This window comes from Filicampus tigris, chromosome 6, assembly GCF_054856515.1.
Source record: "Filicampus tigris isolate MCC_2025a chromosome 6, RoL_Ftig_1.0, whole genome shotgun sequence".
Taxonomy (NCBI): domain Eukaryota; kingdom Metazoa; phylum Chordata; class Actinopteri; order Syngnathiformes; family Syngnathidae; genus Filicampus; species Filicampus tigris.
In genome coordinates, this window is record NC_141222.1 from 8761307 (window position 1) to 8779582 (window position 18276).

Sequence of the window (18276 nt, forward strand, 5' to 3'; positions counted from 1 at the left end):
ATTTCCACGTTTTACTTATGTGATGATTATCCAACATGGACTCTGCATCGCCGGACCACTATAAGGGTTGGAACGACTTAAGGGCATTAGGCAAAAACTTCTTTGAATTCTTGTTTTTTTGCCTAAGAAAGTTCCTTTCCTATCCGAGCAAGTTTACAATATTGCTTCAAACGCGTTAATGCTTCTTTTTTTTTTTTTACATCACTTCTTTTTACATCTATAGCCTACATACCTGCTCTTGTCATCATTGATTTCGGCGCATATTACACACACGCATGTTGCACACACCATGGGAGTGAAATGTATGAACTGTATTCATTCATTATCTATACCGCTTATCCTCACAAGGGGAGTGCTGGAGCCTATCCCAGCAGTATTCGGGCAGCAGGCTGGGGACACCCTGAATAGGTTGCCAGCCAATCGCAGGGCACACAGAGACAAACAAACACAAACAAATCACACCTAGGGGCAATTTAGAGTGTCCACTTAACCTACCAAGCATGTTTTTGGAATGTGGGAGGAAACCGGATTACCTGGAGAAAACCCATGCAAGCACGGGGAGAACATGCAAACTCCACACAGGGAGGCCGGAGACGGGATCGAACTCACGACCTCTGAACTGCGAGGCGGACGTGCTTACCAGTCATTCACCGTGCTGCCCATATGAACTTTAATTAAGGTGAAAACAACATGATCGCGACCTGTCAAATTGCTTCCCAGAAGCCAGTTGACATGGGCGTATACGATGAGCAGCATATTAGTGCCCTCGCCGGATAATTTATTTAAATCTGCAAGTACACATTTTGCACCAGGTAAAGTGTGCCAGCTCCTGGCGTACTCAGTAGTGGTTAGTGTGTTCCCTCCGAAGCTGCTACTACTTTTTCCCCCTCCTTCGTGTTCAAATACCGCTCTCTACTTTTATATTTTTATTTTTTACTATGTTTACAATTTCTTGCACCCAGTCGGGAGTTGTAAACAAGACGTTTTGTGACAAGTGTTTGTTGAAGAATTGAACAGGTATGCAGTTGAGCGATTTTTATGTAGTTTGTGACGAATCTGCAGACAGGAAACACGAAATTACTGGACTGATATTGCCCTCACGGCACACCTGGAGGGAGCCAATTAATCTGGAAGCCTCTTGAACCGTAACACTGGCATGATCCTAATCAAGAGCTAAACCGCAGTTGACTGTACCTCTCTTTGTGTCAGCATCTGAGGAGTTAGAAAAAAGTAAGGAGTCAAGTAAGAAGTAAAAAGTTACATATTTTATTAAAACATAGCTGAGCTGGGCACTTGACCCTTTTTTGCCCGTCCGGCCGCGACCGTCCAACCTTGACTTGGGAACCCTTCCGGCCGTGACCCCCCGGGCATATTCATAAACATTGTCGTATTGTATGATTATTTGGATCCAACAGACGACAAATCTGCAGGCATTCAACAAGTTACTTATTTTCCACACTTCCCCTCCTTCACACTTCCCGGCCTTCAAAATAAAAGCATATCAGCAAACCACTACACAGCAGTTTTGCTACAGCGTATTTCCGGCAGTAGGAAAGTGCATGATGTGCCAGTGTCATACTTGAGTGCTGCACGCTGCTTGAATATACTCCCGGACACAAGTTGTTTTGAAAGAAGCCTAAAAAGAAGCCTTTCACCGAGTAGGCTGAGATGAAATTTGGCCGCCTCGCGAGTACGTCACACGCATGAGGGCCGATTAGTTGGCCGGACTAAAATCCACGTCCAGCCATGCTTAGTCCAGCCATTTTTTAAAATTTGTCACCACCCGCCCCAAAAATGAGCATCCGGCCGGACTGGAGGGTCCGACCGGTCCAGCCCAGGGATGGACTGCCCAGCTCTGAAACATAGGTAACGCAAACAATCATAGTAGTACATGTAGATACCTGATAAATGTACAAGTACAGGAAGTACCTTACTTTGTTCCTTCCCACCACCACCTGAGACCCTAATGAAGACAAGCCGTACAGATGGATAGACGGCCGCATAAAATGTCGTCCCGGTTATTGCGGAGTTGAGTTGGCCTACTTACGTCACTGTCTTGGACCACTGGTGTAAACCTTACTTATCGCTTACCACAAGCGTCACGCTTTTGACGTATTTCTCTCTCGCTCGCTTTCTCTCACGCACACCTCCCAATCCATCACAAATTGATCGATTGGAAACCGTCCCGAAAGAATCCCCCCCCCCCACCCCCGCTCCCACCCTTCCTTTCTCACTCATCAAGACGGACGATCATCTGCTCTCCTCCAATTTGATTTGACGAACGTCCTGGGTCACGATACGTCTGGCAGCCCGCTTATAAAAGCAGCAGGAAATTCGCCCAACAGGCAACCAAACGCAACGCAGGAGAAGAACTCAACCCAAAAAGCTCCGCGTAACGGCACAAGTGCTTTTCAGACATGGAGAGGTCCCTTAGGTTTGCTGTGGTGTGCGTTGGAGTGTCCCTGCTCATCTCCTGTAATTCCGTCCAGGCCTGGTACAAGCAGTCCACCAGCCCCACTTACTACTCTGTGGGTCGCGCCTCCGGTTTGCTCTCTGGAATCCGGAGGTCGCCTTATGTGCGTAGGTCCGAGTCCCAAGAAACGATGGACAGCGGAGAGACGCTCGGTGCGAACGTTGTTCCGGAGACTGACAGGCAGGTCTCTTTGCTCAAAAGTATGGTGAGTGTTGTTCAGATAGTGATGATTTCGTTTCACTCTCTTCCACGGGCTTAGCTGTTCCTTACAGCTGCGCACTCGCACTTTTATCCGAAATTGAACACCCTTCCACATTCGTTCTTTCGTTTTGGAATTGCTTGTCATGTGAAACAACAACAACAACACATTTATCAACACATCCAGTATGTTCTCCGTGCGTAAAAGCTCATGCGTAAAAGTACGCACGGCGAGCGTCGCGCGCTTTCCGAGTATGGGGTTACCCCAAAGTATGGGGTTCCATTTGTGCCAAAAATATGTTATGTGTTGATGATAAGCGTCTATGTTATGTGTAGCTGAGAAGTGTCTATGTTAGACGTCTATGTAAAGTGTCGATGTTAGACGCCGATGAGAAATGTCGACAGTGTTTAATGAAATTAATAATATGTATGCATGCGGTACTGTTCGCTCATTTCGCTCATGCCCACCACCGTTGCGAAACGCGGCTTTGTTTAACAGCCGGGATCAATTTTTTCGAGTGTTTTATTTTCAGCCTGTATAAATTTATTTTTCTTTTTTTTTTTCTGAGGACCTGCTGGGGCTTTGCCTTCCGTAGGTCTTTTGGGGAGAGTTTTTGGTCCGTTTAGCAACGTACAGAAAAGCGCCAAATAAATCGGACTTAATAATAATAATAATGAAGGCCTTTGCCTTCACATAATAATAATAATAATAATAATAATAATAATAATAATAATAATAATAATAATAATAATAATAATGATAATAATAATAATAATAATTTGTTTTCTTGTCCTTCACGTCATGGCCGCATTGAGTTCAATGCCTTTGGCATTACTGACATCTAGGTGTAGAAACAGCGCACAGCACACAGCTCAAAAATTAAAAAATAGAAAGAAATTAATAGATGCTGAAAATAAGAAATGCCCAAAAGTTGATCCCGGCTGTAAATAAAGTGTCGCAACGGTGGTGGGAATGAGCTAACAGGATCGCATACATACTTTTATATATATGATTTTATTTATAATGATTTTATTAAACACTTGACATTTCTCATGGACGTCTAACATGGACACTTATCGTCGACGTCTAACATATACAGACACTTATCATCCACACATAACATAAACACGTATCATGGACGTGTAACAGACACGTATCATCGACACATAACATATTTTTGGCACAAATGGAACCCCATACATATCGGAGCCTGCGTAAACGCGGTGCAAGTGAAAGTGCCATTACATTGGTTTTAATTCAAGGAATGAATTTCAAACTCGATTAGGGTCTTGAAAACATGTTGCTGGAAGTGAAACCATGGCGTTTATGTGGCACTGTTTGATCGTATCATCGGACTCTTATGATAGCACCGAAAAAAAGATCAAAGTTATTACGCTCAGTAAATTATTTTTATTCTTGTTATGAATGTGTCATTTGCACTCAAGGCTATTTGCGTGAAGGACATCTCCCCGAATCTGAAGAGCTGCGAGTTGCTGCGGGACGGGACCGGCACCTTCCAGTGCAAGGCGGACGTCTTTCTCACCCTGGACTCGCTGGACTGCCTGTCCGCATGAGTCCACCGTGCGCTCAACTTGTACAGAAAAGGAGGGTCATTGTAACCCAGTATAGACTATTGAATGTTCCCCCCCCCCCCCCCCCCCCCCCCCAGCCCCCGCATATTTAAAGGTGCAATCATGTTTTCATTATTTTGATTTTCTTTGTTTGGTGTAAATCATTACTGACTTCACATGAGTGTTCTATACCATGACGTGCACTAGCACTGCTGTATGTGAGAAAGTTGATTTCTGCATATAACTTTTTATTGTATCGATTAAAAATGAACACATCTTTGGAACCCACTGTGTACATGTGTCTCTTCTACAATAGCAAGGAAAATAGGAACATGATATAAGACTCCAGCCACACATTTTTATTACATATTGCAGTTTCAGGACAATGACTGAACTGAATAACACACAGGTAACATAAAGAGCAACAATGCGCACTTTCACTTTTAAAGACAAAATAACATTACTAAGAGAAAATCACGACATAACTTCCAGTCAAGACACAAACATGAAAAAGAGACAAAAAACATTTAAAACAGCTGCTGCAGCGTTGATGAGGCGTTACGAATCACATTTAAAAGGCACTCGTTTTGGTGAGATCCCAAATGTTAAAGACAGGTAATGAAACACTTTCCTAAGTTACATCTTTTTAAAATACAAATGGGTTTTTAGAACACTAATTGTTATGAAGAATGAGGATTTTGCTAAGTGCGACGCCATGATGATGTATAAGTGGAAAAATATCTCATGGTAGGCATGAGTGACCATCCATCTGACCTTGTGGACAAACAGTACATTTCCAACCCACTCACACAGACAAGCAGATCTCCACTGCTTCACTTGTGGTTTTCGAGTACATGCCAAAATATAGTTGCCCAAAGGATAAGCAAAGTAGTCCTTAATTGTTTGGGGCATTTTGCAAAAGCTCCTGGAAATGGTCAGAACTCATAGAAAAGGGGCAAGCTGTAGTGAAATGATACTGACACTCCTGCGTCACATCCAAAGATCTGATAGTCCGTTTAGATTTGAGTTCTGAGGAAATCAAGAGTTTTTGTGGCAGCTACAGGAGAGACACGGCCTCCAGGTTCTCTTTTATAATGGTGTCCATAACCACCTGAAAGACCACCTGGATGTTGGAGGTGTCCGTGGCTGTGGTGAAGTGGTGATAGATGAGCTTGCTGGCAGCCGCGTCCAGCGAGACAAAGGCGGCGGTGATGAAGCGGGCGGCCGAATCCACGTCACAGTCGGCTCCTGGAAGATGATATTGCCAAGTTCAAAACGTTGCTTTTGGTGGTTCAAGCAAGTCCACAAATCAGAGGGTGCTGTGAGATTCGTGTTTGTATTTTTTTTTTCTCCTCGTTTGGGAGCTGGGGGGAGATTCTGCGTACACAGGGCAAATATAGACCAAAAACAGTCATATTCATACTCGTATCTAGGATCGATTTGTATCGAGAATTTAGAGTCTTCAGTATACCTAACATGCATGTTTTTGAATTTGGGAAGAAGCTGGAGAAAACACACAAGCATTGCGAAAACAAGCAAACTCCACAGGAAGGTCGGCGCTGAAATTTGAACAAGCAGACCGTCAGAACGGTGAGGCAGATGCGCCACTACGACTACTGTGCTGGCCTAGACTAGAACTGATTTAAGCATAGACTACTCAGAAAAAGTTTGGGATATTGGGCTTTCCGGTGAAATTTTAGAACGAATCTAAAATGCACTACAACCTTTACAAGTGAACTTAATTTGACCATATATACATTTTTGTATGCACACGTCCATCTTATTCCACATTCCAATTACTTATTGCACAACTTTCTGTTCTCAATCAAGGAGCCGAATTGTGAAATTCACAAGTTACTGTGCTATTGAAGTTTGCGGACGGAATCGTTGACAGAAGCACGTTTAAAATCAGAGGCGGGTCCTATTTTTTTCCCCCTGACGAATGACAGGCAACCCACCCACGGGTACCCACACTGCAGACGGATGACAAATAAAGGACGCTCAATTTTGGCTGGGCATTTTACTAAAAATTGAGCATTCTTTATTTTAAGGATTTAACCTTATATTAATTTTTTTATTCTATTTTATATTTTATTTTTTAACCTTAACCTAATCCCCCAATTACAAAGAAACATTTATCATCTTTATGGTTATACAAGTGCAAAAAGAAATACAGAACTTGTAATATGAATACTTCTAAAAGCAGCGAGGGGCATTTATTTACTCAGTTACAGAGATTTATATGGCCATTATTTGAAGGAGGCGTTAATTTCCATAAAGATTGATGTAATGAGATGGCAAGTTGTCTGATGAGTGATTGACAGACTTTTCATTTTTGAGTTCCAATGGCAAGTAAAAGGCTTAACTGTTGGACAAACCTTTAAACTGAGGGAGGTAATGGCGCAGGTGTCGCCCCGAGTGCAGAATCTTGTCTTGGAAAAGGTCAATTTTGTTCATGAATAAAATCTGCAACAAAGAGAACAGACAGAGGGAAAAAATCCGCTTGGACTTCAACACGTTCATCATGAGTCACCGGTTTTCTCTCAAGTGGAAGTGAAAAATTATTTTCAAATATCATCAAACATCAACAGGGACCAGATTAGTTATTCCCACTTGTAGCAATGCAATAATGCAGCAAGCAATGAAACCAATGAATCAAATTTCAAAAATGTGGTTGTGACTTAATACGGGTCAGGATGTCCAAAAGTCACAATACACTTTTTTAAAAATGTTGTTGAAGGGCCATCATAGACTTTGCAGTTTTTGAGCATCAAAATCTTCCACTTGGAGCCTTTGAACAACCTGCCGCTTCCGAAGAATCTGCTGAATCGAGCTTTTGCTGCTGCTCTATTCCAGCGCAGCCCTCCGGATAGACTTTGACAGGCTTTTGCACGAAAGACTGCTCTCGGGTGTTCTCCTCAATCGTAGTCAAAGCAGGCCTTCCGCTGTGTGCTTTGTCAAGAGCAGGTTCTGTTTGGAGAACCTCACCACCGATAGTGAAAAAGTCTTCGAGGAGTGAGATGGCCAATGAACTGAAATTACATTTCGGACAAAACAATTCTTGCCATCTGCCAATTTTACAATCCTGTGCCGAGGTCGACTGGCGAGCCGAGGAATGATGCAAAAAGGCAAAGCCTGAGATGTCAAATGCTGATGGCCCCCCTATTTGTCTGAAGACCCCCTCCGCAAAGTACAAAAGAGGAACGACAGTGACTTTTGGGACACTGCATGCAGAATGAAAAAAAAAAACACTAATTGGGCTGGTCCTAACGGGATTTTCAGGTCGAAATGAATAAGCAACATTTTCATTCAGGCCGCACGCGTGGCTCGGCAAATGACCGTTTCTTGTTTGAACACGCGTCTTGGACGGGAAGTAAAAGTTCGGAAAGCGGCGCGGGCTTCACCTCCGTTGACGGACACAAGCACTTTCCTGCAACGCAAATGGATTGAAACGCAAGTTAAGTGGAAAGAAGTCCGCAAGCTCGCCTCACCGTTGTCTTAATGGGATCATTTCGCAGAAACGGCAACGGAAAAGCTCATCTTAATTGAAACTTACCGTTTAATTACAAGTGACAGAAGCCTCATAGACATAGGGCACTACGTGCGCATGTTCCACTTACATTTTGAACGCCACCACAGCTCATGCAGAATATCACTTAATCAGAGCTAATTAGTTTATTTGAGCACGGTCAGAAACATTGTGAAGGGGAATGACTCAGTCAAATGTGCTTGAAGCTTTTGTATGTCTTTTATAAATGTATTACACCCAGGTAATTAGTACTTTTTCTGCTATGTAATCAGACTGAATGTTTTCAATGCAGAGTGAAATTTGAAACGGCTTCATGTAGAAATGTTACCCCAAAGCAAAATCCTGACGGGGTTTAAAACCCGAAATATCGCCAACTTATATGTCATTTAGGATGCCATGTCTTGCACGTGTCAGAGCATTCCCTCACACTGGTCAGATGGAGCAGGTGGCAACGCGGCCCCTCGTGAGGTGCACCAGTTTTACACCAGCGTTGTACAGACTTTATTCGATTCTCTCACACTGCTTGGGGCTAATAGCGCTGGTGTTAAAAGATTTTGACGTTAATCAATGAGGCTCATTTGCATAGGTATGGGCAATATCACCGCCAAATATATGCGTATTAGCTCATTTAAATATGCGCACCGAGACGCATTCTGTTTGCCATCTCAGGGATGCATTTCACCATCTGCACATGCTTTGTGAATTACGTGCATCTGTTTGCTGTATTTTTACCGGTTAGTGACACGCAAAAGACACTCAATCCTTGAGTGAATTTGGCTCTGAATATTTTATTGTCGATGTAACTTAAAGCGGAAATCCACCCAAACATATATTTTTTTAAGAATATGTTCCCAGCAGGCCCACTAGTTGAAACATGCCATTCTGATTAATATTGTGTTAGTGGAATGTGAGTTAAGCAGCAAAATCCCCCCCCTTTTTAGCCATCTCAGGGGCGGCCATTTTGTCATTTCTCTGGACTGAAAATGACATCACAACTACTCTGGGTTCAGGTAAGGACCAATCACGGCCCAGTTTCAGAAAACAGGTCAGCCGTGATTGGTCGTTACCTGAGCCGTGAGAAGTTGTGATGTCATTTTCAGTCGACAGTATTGACAAAATGGCCGCCCCCAGTGATGGCTAAAAACGGGTGGATTAACTCTTATAATATTTATCAGAATGCCTTGTTTCAACTAGTGGGCTTGCATAGAAGATATTCTTGAAAAAAAATATGTTTGGGATGACTTCCCCTTTAAAAAGAAGAACTTATCACACTTGCAAGACCATTAGGAATGTCAATTGCACTTCAAACATTGTCAGTACAGTTAATAAATGTTTTACGATGGTGACAATTGGAATGCTGGATTGGATTATTTTTATTTACATTTTGGCATTTTCTGAGGGAAAATTGTTCCCAAATCGTGGAAGGGATTGTCATCATCAACATTTTCAGGATTCTTGTTCCTGGTCAAATCATTTGCCTGGCAGTTGCTAGGCAGCATTCGAACAGTAGTTCTTAATCACACTTGCCCCTAAGGCCAATGAAAAATGAAGCATACCCCAGTTGCGCCCACCAGGCTGTTTGAATCACAACCTAAGGGCTTATGCAAACACATTCATTTCCAAATTAAACACTACTCTGTATGAAATATTAAAAAAAGCTTGGCTGTGCTTCTGAAAATCCTTCAGAAATAACATGACCAGCTCAATTCAAAGCATATCTAGTCTCATTTTCCAAGTGATGGGGTGAGAGAGGTCTTTCTCACCATGGATGTACTTCGGAAGAAGACATTGTTGCAGATGGAGGAGAAGAGCTTCATGCTCTCCTGCAGGCGATTCTACACAAGAGACAAAGACCAAGAGAACATTCAAGACGTTCCACATGACCTGGGCAGAGTAGGGAGTCAACCAAACAACTGTTTGCATCAAAGCGTTACCATGGAGGGGTCCTCCACCAGGGTCATGTCATAACCGCTGAGCGACACCACAAAAAGCACCGCCCGGACATCCTCAAAGCAGCCAATCCACTTCCTCCGCTCCGTTCGCTGGCCTCCGACATCGTACATCCTACACACACCCAAAGTCGGGAGAGGCAGAAAAATGAAAGAATAGCAAGCAACGTTTCGCAAGATGGAAATGCACACTTGGCATACTTGGATTTGTTTTTCACCAATTGACTGACTTTGGTGCATGTGGAACTAGCTGTAAATGTGAATACAAGTAGATAGTCACACGGCTTTGAGCTCAAATCCTATCATAACTTTTTACCATCATAAACCATACCAGCTTGTTTCTCACGTCCCCAAAGTGCAGGTGGTACACATGAGTGTTTAAAGCGGAAGTCAACCCAAACATATTTTTTTCAAGAATATGTTTCCAGCAGGCCCACTTGTTGAAACACAGCATTCTGATTGATTTTGCGTTTGTGGAATATAAATTAAGCAGCAAAACGCACTCGTTTTTATCCATCTCTGGGGGCAGCCATTTTGTCTTCTGTCGACTGAAAATGACATCACAACTGCTCACAATGACCATTCGCGGCTGACCTGTTTTGTGAATCTGAGCCGTGATTGGTCGTTGTGAGCAGTTGTAATGTCATTTTCAGTCGACGGAAGACAAAATGGCCGCCCTCAAAGATGGATAAAAACAAGTGGATTATTCCACAAACGCAATATTTATCAGAATGCCCTGTTTCAAATAGTGGGCTTGCATAGAACATATTCCTGGAAAAAAAAATGTTTGCGTTGACTTCCCCTTTAAGCTTTGCTCTTACATGGAACTATTATTTTCTCCCCATGAAAAAAAGCAAGTAATTTGATGCCACCGCTCAGGCCTTCTTAACTCATTCACTGCCATTGTCGATTTTATTTGTCTTTTCCCAGTCTAGCCATTCAATCCCAGGAATGTATTTATATTTTTTTCAAATTTTTTCAAACGTTAGGGTAAAAGAGGGTCTGAAAATGTCTGGCAGTGAATGAGTTGAACACAAAACATGCTTTGTTTTTAAAACATCGCTAATGCTAAAGTAATATCACATTCAAATGCTAACGGGAAATTAGCATCGACTCCGGGAGTGATATTCTTTCAAACATGCAGGAAAGTGGTCCTCGAGGACCGGAGTTTGTTTGAGACCCCCGGTCTAGAACATCACCCCAATAAACGGGGGTTCACCCACCATATACATTACTAAACGAGGCGTTGTGATGGATGATACCAATGCTGTTTATTTAACACCCTCAAATGCATACTTAATAGATCAACAATAATAAGAGTCAATGTGAAGTAATGAGTGATAGCAGATCATTTTGTGTGACAGTGGAGCCTCTACATTTGGAGATCATGCATGACATCGCACAAGACCTCAGCAGTGTACATAGCAAGAACAGAGCGTGCATGAAAGCATTTACTCCACATGTGCTTTGTTTTTTCTTTGGCTTTTTTACAACAGCCATTCCCCAAAAGAGGACCATATGGTCATTGTACATGAAAGGGAAATTACTGTGTACGTTGACACTATCCAGGAAAAGATACGTGAAATCAGCATACTTGCATTCATTTTAAAAGACATGAGTGTGTTCATGACCTTCCATACTGGGGAAGATCTGATCCATGTGATAAAGACACCCACATAGACTGCAACTATTTTGTTTTCTGGACCTCTCAGTGTTAACAATATATTTCAATTTGTCCAAAACACATGGAGTGTGAGGTCAATCTGATACAATAGCACAAAAAAGAAACAAACAACATGAAAGGCAGAGAGAAGAGCAGTAGCTGGTCACCAGTTGGTCAGGTGCGCCATCGTTCATTGGAGCATACTTGGACCTAATACAGCCATTTATCGAGAGGGGAAAGGAACAAAGACACACAGAGAGGGAAACAAACATTGGATGTCAAGCCACAAAAAAAACAGCTTTCAAATGGAAATATTCCACACACACTCATTCAATCAGTGAGGTTAATACAGTCTGCCATTACGGAAACACAATTACAACACACTGACTAAATAGTTTTCAATCTTCCTTCCTCTCAACACACCACAATGTTGCCTCTCATCTACAGGCTTAAAGTCAAATCAAATGTATTTTATATAGCCCTTAATCGCAGGAAAGTCTCAAAGGGCTTCACATGCCCATAGCTGACAACATATTAACGACGTCCCCTGATCTTAACCCCCAGGAAGGCAAGGAAAAACTCAAAAAACACCATCTGAGGAAACATGAGAAACCTTGAGAAGGGACCACAGATCAGGGAATCCCCTTTCCAGGATGATCAGGCTTCAATGGATGCCGAGTGGGCAACATTTAACACATAATACTACACAATGTTGGTTAAAATCATGTGAAAGTCAATCAAATGAAGTGCCGCAGGAAGATGACTTTGGTGAAGTGGGTCGCTGTTGTGTTTTTATCTTCGTAGTTACTGAATAACAAATAAAATAAGTACATTACTACTACTTCTGCGAGGCAGCTCGTATATCACTTCCGTTTGCGTTTCTCCTGCCAAACTGGAAACAATTTTCTGGTTGACACGGGCTGCAAGATTTTGCGAACTGTACATAATGTGAAGTAAAACGGTGAGGATCATATGATTGGTATGTTGTCTCCAGCTGACTCTATTTTAGAGTGGCAAGGTATGAATGTGGGTGATCCTGTCAGAAAACACAGGCCCGTATTCCACTTGACACGTCTATTTATTGTGGTCTGCAACAACGCAGACAAAGAATAACCTAGCAACATCATCCAATGCATATCCATTTGTTAACAATATGCCTAAACATTACAATCCACTGTATTAAGAAATTAATCAGCCAAACAATACATACAATACACATTCACACGTTTCATCACTAGAATAGTTAGCATATTAGCCGAAATAACTAACTTGTGACATCACTCACAAGAACATATTTAGGCTATTATGTACAGCAGTTACCTGACACGAACCTAAATGATTAAACTCAACTAACGTTTACACACAACAACAAACGCCGTGAAACACGGGAAATCTGCAACTACTGAGTTTGCTGGCACGAACAAATTACTAGCTATGTGTCAAAGAAGGAAAAAGAAAAGAAACCACGTCTCTCGCTATCAACACTTAGCGCTCGAGGAGCGTTCAATGCCAGATCACAGTGTGGGACATCTCAGGACTACATCGAAACTCAATGAATTTATCAAATGCCAACAATTACTAATAATAAAAAACGTGAGATTTCTAACATGAAGTATTTCTTAATAAAGTGTGTTTTACTCCAAATAACCTTTCACCCCAATCCGATTCTGAAAGCCACGAAAAGTGACGTGAAGTCTTCAGTCGGCACGTAGACGACCGAAGGACAATCCTCGGAAAAGTAGCGGTAATGTTCGTTATAACAACAGCCAGGGGTAGGCAAACATAGATGCAAAGAAATATATTACAGAAATAGTGGAACGAATTGGGTTATCTGTGTTGTTGTCGAATTTTTGTCTTGCCAAGTTGTTTTGTTTCTGAGGTTGATGAATGCATTGTGCGGCTGGATGGGAGGGCATATGATCGAGAGTAGCAAAGGACGGACAGGAGAGCCGTTGCTCTTTTTTGACTGAACGGTTGTCGTACTGTATTGGCGTAATTAACGTTTTAAGTGACATCAAATCACCTGAGTATTTGTTACAGGTACAAAGTTACTATAGGATGGGCCAAAAGGAGACTTATAGTTGTTTCATGTTTTAAATTTGTGTTTTGTTTAAGCTATACTATAGATGTGAAATATGCATTGGAACTGTAAGGGTTGGCAGTGTATGAATTAAGTGGGTTGTTTTTTTTTAATCCAATTGTGATCAGCTGCTGGAAGGTTTAGGTATCTGTCCAAACCATAATTCTAAACCGTCATTTCATATCCCTTACTCAGGTTTCCAAACTATTGCCTCCAATTTTGGTTTGGATTATTATGGTTGTTTGTTACACAGCTTGTGAACAGTGGCAAACAATTAAAATCAAGAGCAAAGAAAATGGATCCTCAAGCAGTCTTGGAAGTAGGGTTGGGCGAAACGGACTGAATTTCATCTTCTATTCATGACAGTTATCTCCATAACGATATTACTATCAGTTCAGTGAAAACTACTATTTTTTGTTGAAGAAAAAGTAAAATATTAACCCAACAGGATGTGGAAAGTGCAGATTTTTAAATTTGAAATAATTCATCAACATTAACAAAGTCAGCAATAAATAAGAATTAAATTGCTTACTTTTTTTTGCTTACGTTGCACATGGCACGATGCTTCCGAACCCAACTTGGATATGACTGTCGCAAGAAATTACTGTTGGCAGACACTGGAATGCAGTCCATGCAATGTGTATCACATTTTGTGGTTCAATGAGGTTACAATATGTTACATCATATCACTTTTTTCAATCCACAAAAAGATAAAGCAAAAAGATAAAGTCAGCCGAAGAACACATTAGGTTGCTACAAAAAGAAGACATAGGCGATAATGATGAGGGAAGTGTGGATGTATTGAAAGGTGAGGTTTGCTCCTATTCACTTTAATGGACTGACGAAGCACGCACAGCTCGTACATATTTATCACAAGCTTTGTTATTATAACCACTGGTACATATGAAATTGCAAATATGGTTAAGTATTGTTGTAAAACATAATATACGTGTACTGTATGTACTGTATTTCTACGGCTTGGTAGCGCGTGAAAGTGACTTGCTGGATTATAAAATGGAGATGGATTTCTCATGTGTTTGATGTGCCTCTGCGTTTCTGTGTGTGCGTGTTTCTCTCTCTCCCTCGGTCAGATGATTGCCATTGGCTGGCTTTAGCTGTCAATCAACAGCAAACTTGAAAGGAGCTATATGGTTGGTTGGCCTGAGCTTTACATGCAAATTCCGCATAGTTGACTGATATTGTCTTAATTTCAGATATCATACAATATATGATATATCGCCCAGCCCTATTTGGAAGTGTGAAAATACCAAGCAAATACATATTAACACACGAACATGTTTACCTCTGTAAAATATATAAATGCTACGTGCAAGCCTACTCTTGTCCCACTCTATGCAATAAACAGCTCTAATTAACCCAAGTGAAGAACAACACCAATAAACTCACATGATTGTATCCAATATAACCTTTAATTTAAAAAAAAAGTGTAGTCTAAAGACTTCATATGCCCACTGACTGGTTTGTTGTAGTGTAGATATTCAAAGTACTGCTGCGCCATCCATGACGCAAGCTACACTGCATATTTGTACACGTCCTTGTCACACTAATTGCAATGCATTAGGAATGCTGCTCAAGTTAACCTCCTGTGTACTTATTAAGTGCAGATGCTGGTAATGATGGTCAACATTCATATCCGTACACTTTAAAGAGGGACAGCTCTTAGCATGACACAAGGAAAATGTACTGTCTGTATGCACTCACTGCAACAAAAATTGTATTTCTGAGTCCTTATGTTTCTCTTTCCAACAAACAGCTATTGAAAACACACTCTGTAATCCAGTTACTATCTTTGCAAATTTCATATAAAATATGATCCCTTGGCAACACTCAGGATTTTGTTTCTAAACTCAACTGTGTGTGCACACTCACACATGCACACAATGCTGGGTGTGAATTAACCAAAGTCATTTATATATATCCTCAAGATTTCTGGCAGATAAGAGGGAAGGTGTGTTAGAGGCAGGAATCTGAGATCATCCTGCAACACCACCTGGGACTTTTCTCCTCTTAATCAAATGTAACATTGTTGGTGAAATCACCTCCACCTGCTTCAAAGCAAACAAATACTCACAAACATTTTCTTTTATAGCCCTTATAATGTGGATTCAGAGATTTGTTTCGAAATACGTTACACATGTTTAACGTCAATTGCTGAAAACATGCAAAGAATAAGGACATTTGTAGCACTGAATTGTTGAGATGCGCTAAACTTTTTTTGCCTTGTTTCAGTTCACTGGATTTTTTGGGGGGGGCGTGGCTAAAACTAAGGCCAGACAGAGACACACTTGGGCTTTCTGGCAAGTCAGCCCTCCCCCACTATATACTGTACTGAGCGTCTTCAATCCATCAGTGGTTATTCTGCACAATTGCGAGTTATTTAGAAATAATGACTTGCTCCTTTTCCACGTCTACAGAAGCTAGCAAGCTATGCCTACAACCTGTAAAAAAATGCACTTTCCATGAAGAATTTTTTGTTATGTTTGGCTACAGTGTCTCTGTTGTGTGGACGCATCTGACAGTATGCGACTCAGAGTGCCGAACCGCAGGTTGCAGATGTCGACTGCAGTTTTGAGTTGTAATAGCACCATTCCCCACTAGATGGCAGACATGGCTCGGTGGGTGCGAGTAAGGCTCATAATTTTTTTGCGGACTCGGAATGATATGCAGGACAAACATAGTACGTCAAACATATTAACATTTTGAGTAAATTGATTTTTGTGAAAAAATGCACAAAATGAGCTTGTTGTCTGTTTAGCAGTTTTGTGCCATCCTTGAATAGTAGTAGTATGTAAGAGATCCTTTGCACTGGAAAATAAAATCACTGTATGCATTGTTGTTTGTTTGCTAGAGCCAGTTAGCCATATTCGACCCTCGGCACCGCACTCAAGTTAAAATCAAGCAAGTAAAATATGAATGGACTATGGCAATAATGAATCCGCTAAAAAGAAAAAGTAGTCCTAAGACGGTTGGCGTGTCAACCATGACAGCCCCTCAACATTCAGAGCCTTTATGAACTCCGGGCGGATCTCATCCACCCCCGGGGCTTTGCCACCGAGGAGCTTTTCGACTACCTCGGTTACTTCAACCCCAGAGATAGGAGAGCCCACAGTGGGAGGCGTGTCGGTGGAATTGAGGAGGTCTTCGAAGTATTCTCTCTACCGACCCACAACGTCCCGAGTTGAGGTCAGCAGCATCCCATCTCCACTATAAACAGTGTTAATGATGCTCTGCTTTCCCCTCCTGAGACGCCGGATTTTGGACCAGAATTTCATCGAAGCCATCCGGAAGTCATTTTCCATGGCCTCCCCAAACTCCTCCCACACCCGGGTTTTTGAATCAGCAACCTCCAGAGCTGCACTCCGCTTGGGCAGCCGGTACCTGTCAGCGCAGAAGTCCAGTGACCGAACACCGCTCGGGTTCAGATCGGGGGGGCCGTTCCTCCCAATCACGCCCTTCCAGGTCTCACTGTCATTGCCCACCTGAGCATTGAAGTCCCCCAGCAGAACGATGGAGTCCCCAGGTGGAGCGCTCTCCAGCACACCCTCCAAGGACTCCAAAAAGGATGGGTACTCTGCACTGCTGTTTGGCACATAAGCACAAACAACAGTCAGGACCCATCCCCCCACCCTAAGGCAGAGGGAGGCTACCCTCTCGTCCACCGGGGTAAACCCCAATGTACAGGCGTCGAGCCAGGGGGCAATAAGTATGCCCACACCTGCACGGCGCCTCTCACCTTGGGCAACTCCAGAGTGGAAGAGTGTCCAACCCCTCTCGAGACGACTGGTACCAGAGCCCAAGCTATGAGTGGAGGTGAGCCCGACTGTATATCTAGTCTCAGAAACTCTCAACCTCACACACCAGCTCGGGCTCCTTCCCTGCCAGAGAGGTGACATTCCATGTCCTAAGAGCTCATTTCTGCTACCGGGGATGGGACCGCCAAGGTCCCTGCCTATAACCGCCGCCCAGCTCGCACAGCACCCGACCCCTTTGGCCCCTCCCACCGGTGGTGAGCCCATGGGAAGGGGGACCCACATTGCCTTTTCGGGCTGAGCCCGGCCGGGCCCCATGGGCGCAGGCCTGGTCACCAGGCGTTCGCCATCGAGCCCCACCTCCAGGCCTGGCTCCAGAGGAGGGCCCCGGTGACCCACGTCCGGGCAAGGGAAAGCGTGATCTATTAATTGTATTCTTCATAAGGGGTCATTTTGAGCCGTGCTTAGTCTGGTCCCTCACCTAGGACCTGTTTGCCATGGGTGACCCTGCCAGTGGCAAAAAGCCCCAGACAACTTAGCAGCTAGGATCATTGGGATGCGCAAACCCCTCCACCACGGTAAGGTGACGGCTCATGGAGCGGGGTTTCTACAACATTTCTCTGCGGTGTGTCAAATTTAAAAGACATTTTATTTTCAGTTACAGGGCTTTAATGTACGCAAGAATGTGCCACTGGGTGACTCATCAGTGAAGAAAAAATAAGAATGGAGCAAAAAGGCAACATTAATCAGAACGTGATACCAATTCATTGACGTCAAAGTAGTTTCATGTTGATGAAACTTTTTGAACTTTTGGATTTAACATGAGAGAACTTCCCATTGCATAGTGACTACCACGACTGAAATGATTCATATACACTGCTTAGGAAAACAAAGAAAAGCAAAAGAAAGTGTAACTCCAAGAAACCAACACCGAGGGTGAAATGAGGGCCAAACAACCACAAGTTTGGGCTTTGCTCACAGCCCGGCACCATGCAGTCCGATTGGATTTTGCCAAAGAATGGCAGAAGTGGCAGATCGGTCG

General features: G+C 42.8%; 2 protein-coding genes across 2 annotated transcripts in view; one reads left to right on the forward strand and one right to left on the reverse strand.

Moving 5' to 3' along the window:
• Positions 1 to 2250: 2250 nt before the first annotated feature.
• Positions 2251 to 4312, forward strand: npb (neuropeptide B). Its single transcript, XM_086032701.1, has 2 exons — positions 2251 to 2678; positions 4118 to 4312. The coding sequence occupies exons 1-2, from the start codon at positions 2418 to 2420 to the stop codon at positions 4244 to 4246; spliced, it is 390 nt and encodes a 129-aa protein (XP_085888827.1). The 5' UTR covers positions 2251 to 2417; the 3' UTR covers positions 4247 to 4312.
• A 269-nt stretch (positions 4313 to 4581) lies between these two features.
• gnav1 (guanine nucleotide binding protein (G protein) alpha v1) overlaps positions 4582 to 18276 on the reverse strand; it is a 40844-nt gene continuing 27149 nt past the window's right edge. The window contains exons 6-9 of the mRNA XM_086032700.1: positions 9707 to 9836; positions 9536 to 9607; positions 6622 to 6709; positions 4582 to 5491 (exon numbers count right to left, since the gene is read on the reverse strand). Of these exons, the coding sequence (XP_085888826.1) occupies positions 5301 to 5491; positions 6622 to 6709; positions 9536 to 9607; positions 9707 to 9836 (481 nt within the window). The 3' untranslated portion in view covers positions 4582 to 5300. The remainder of the gene's footprint in view (positions 5492 to 6621; positions 6710 to 9535; positions 9608 to 9706; positions 9837 to 18276) is intronic.

Bases quoted from the DNA above. Each gene is read 5' to 3' on its own strand.
- npb (XM_086032701.1), top strand. From the start codon at position 2,418: ATGGAGAGGTCCCTTAGGTTTGCTGTGGTGTGCGTTGGAGTGTCCCTG. The intron at 2,679-4,117 runs GTGAGTGTTGTT...TTTGCACTCAAG, and splicing joins TCTCTTTGCTCAAAAGTATG to GCTATTTGCGTGAAGGACAT.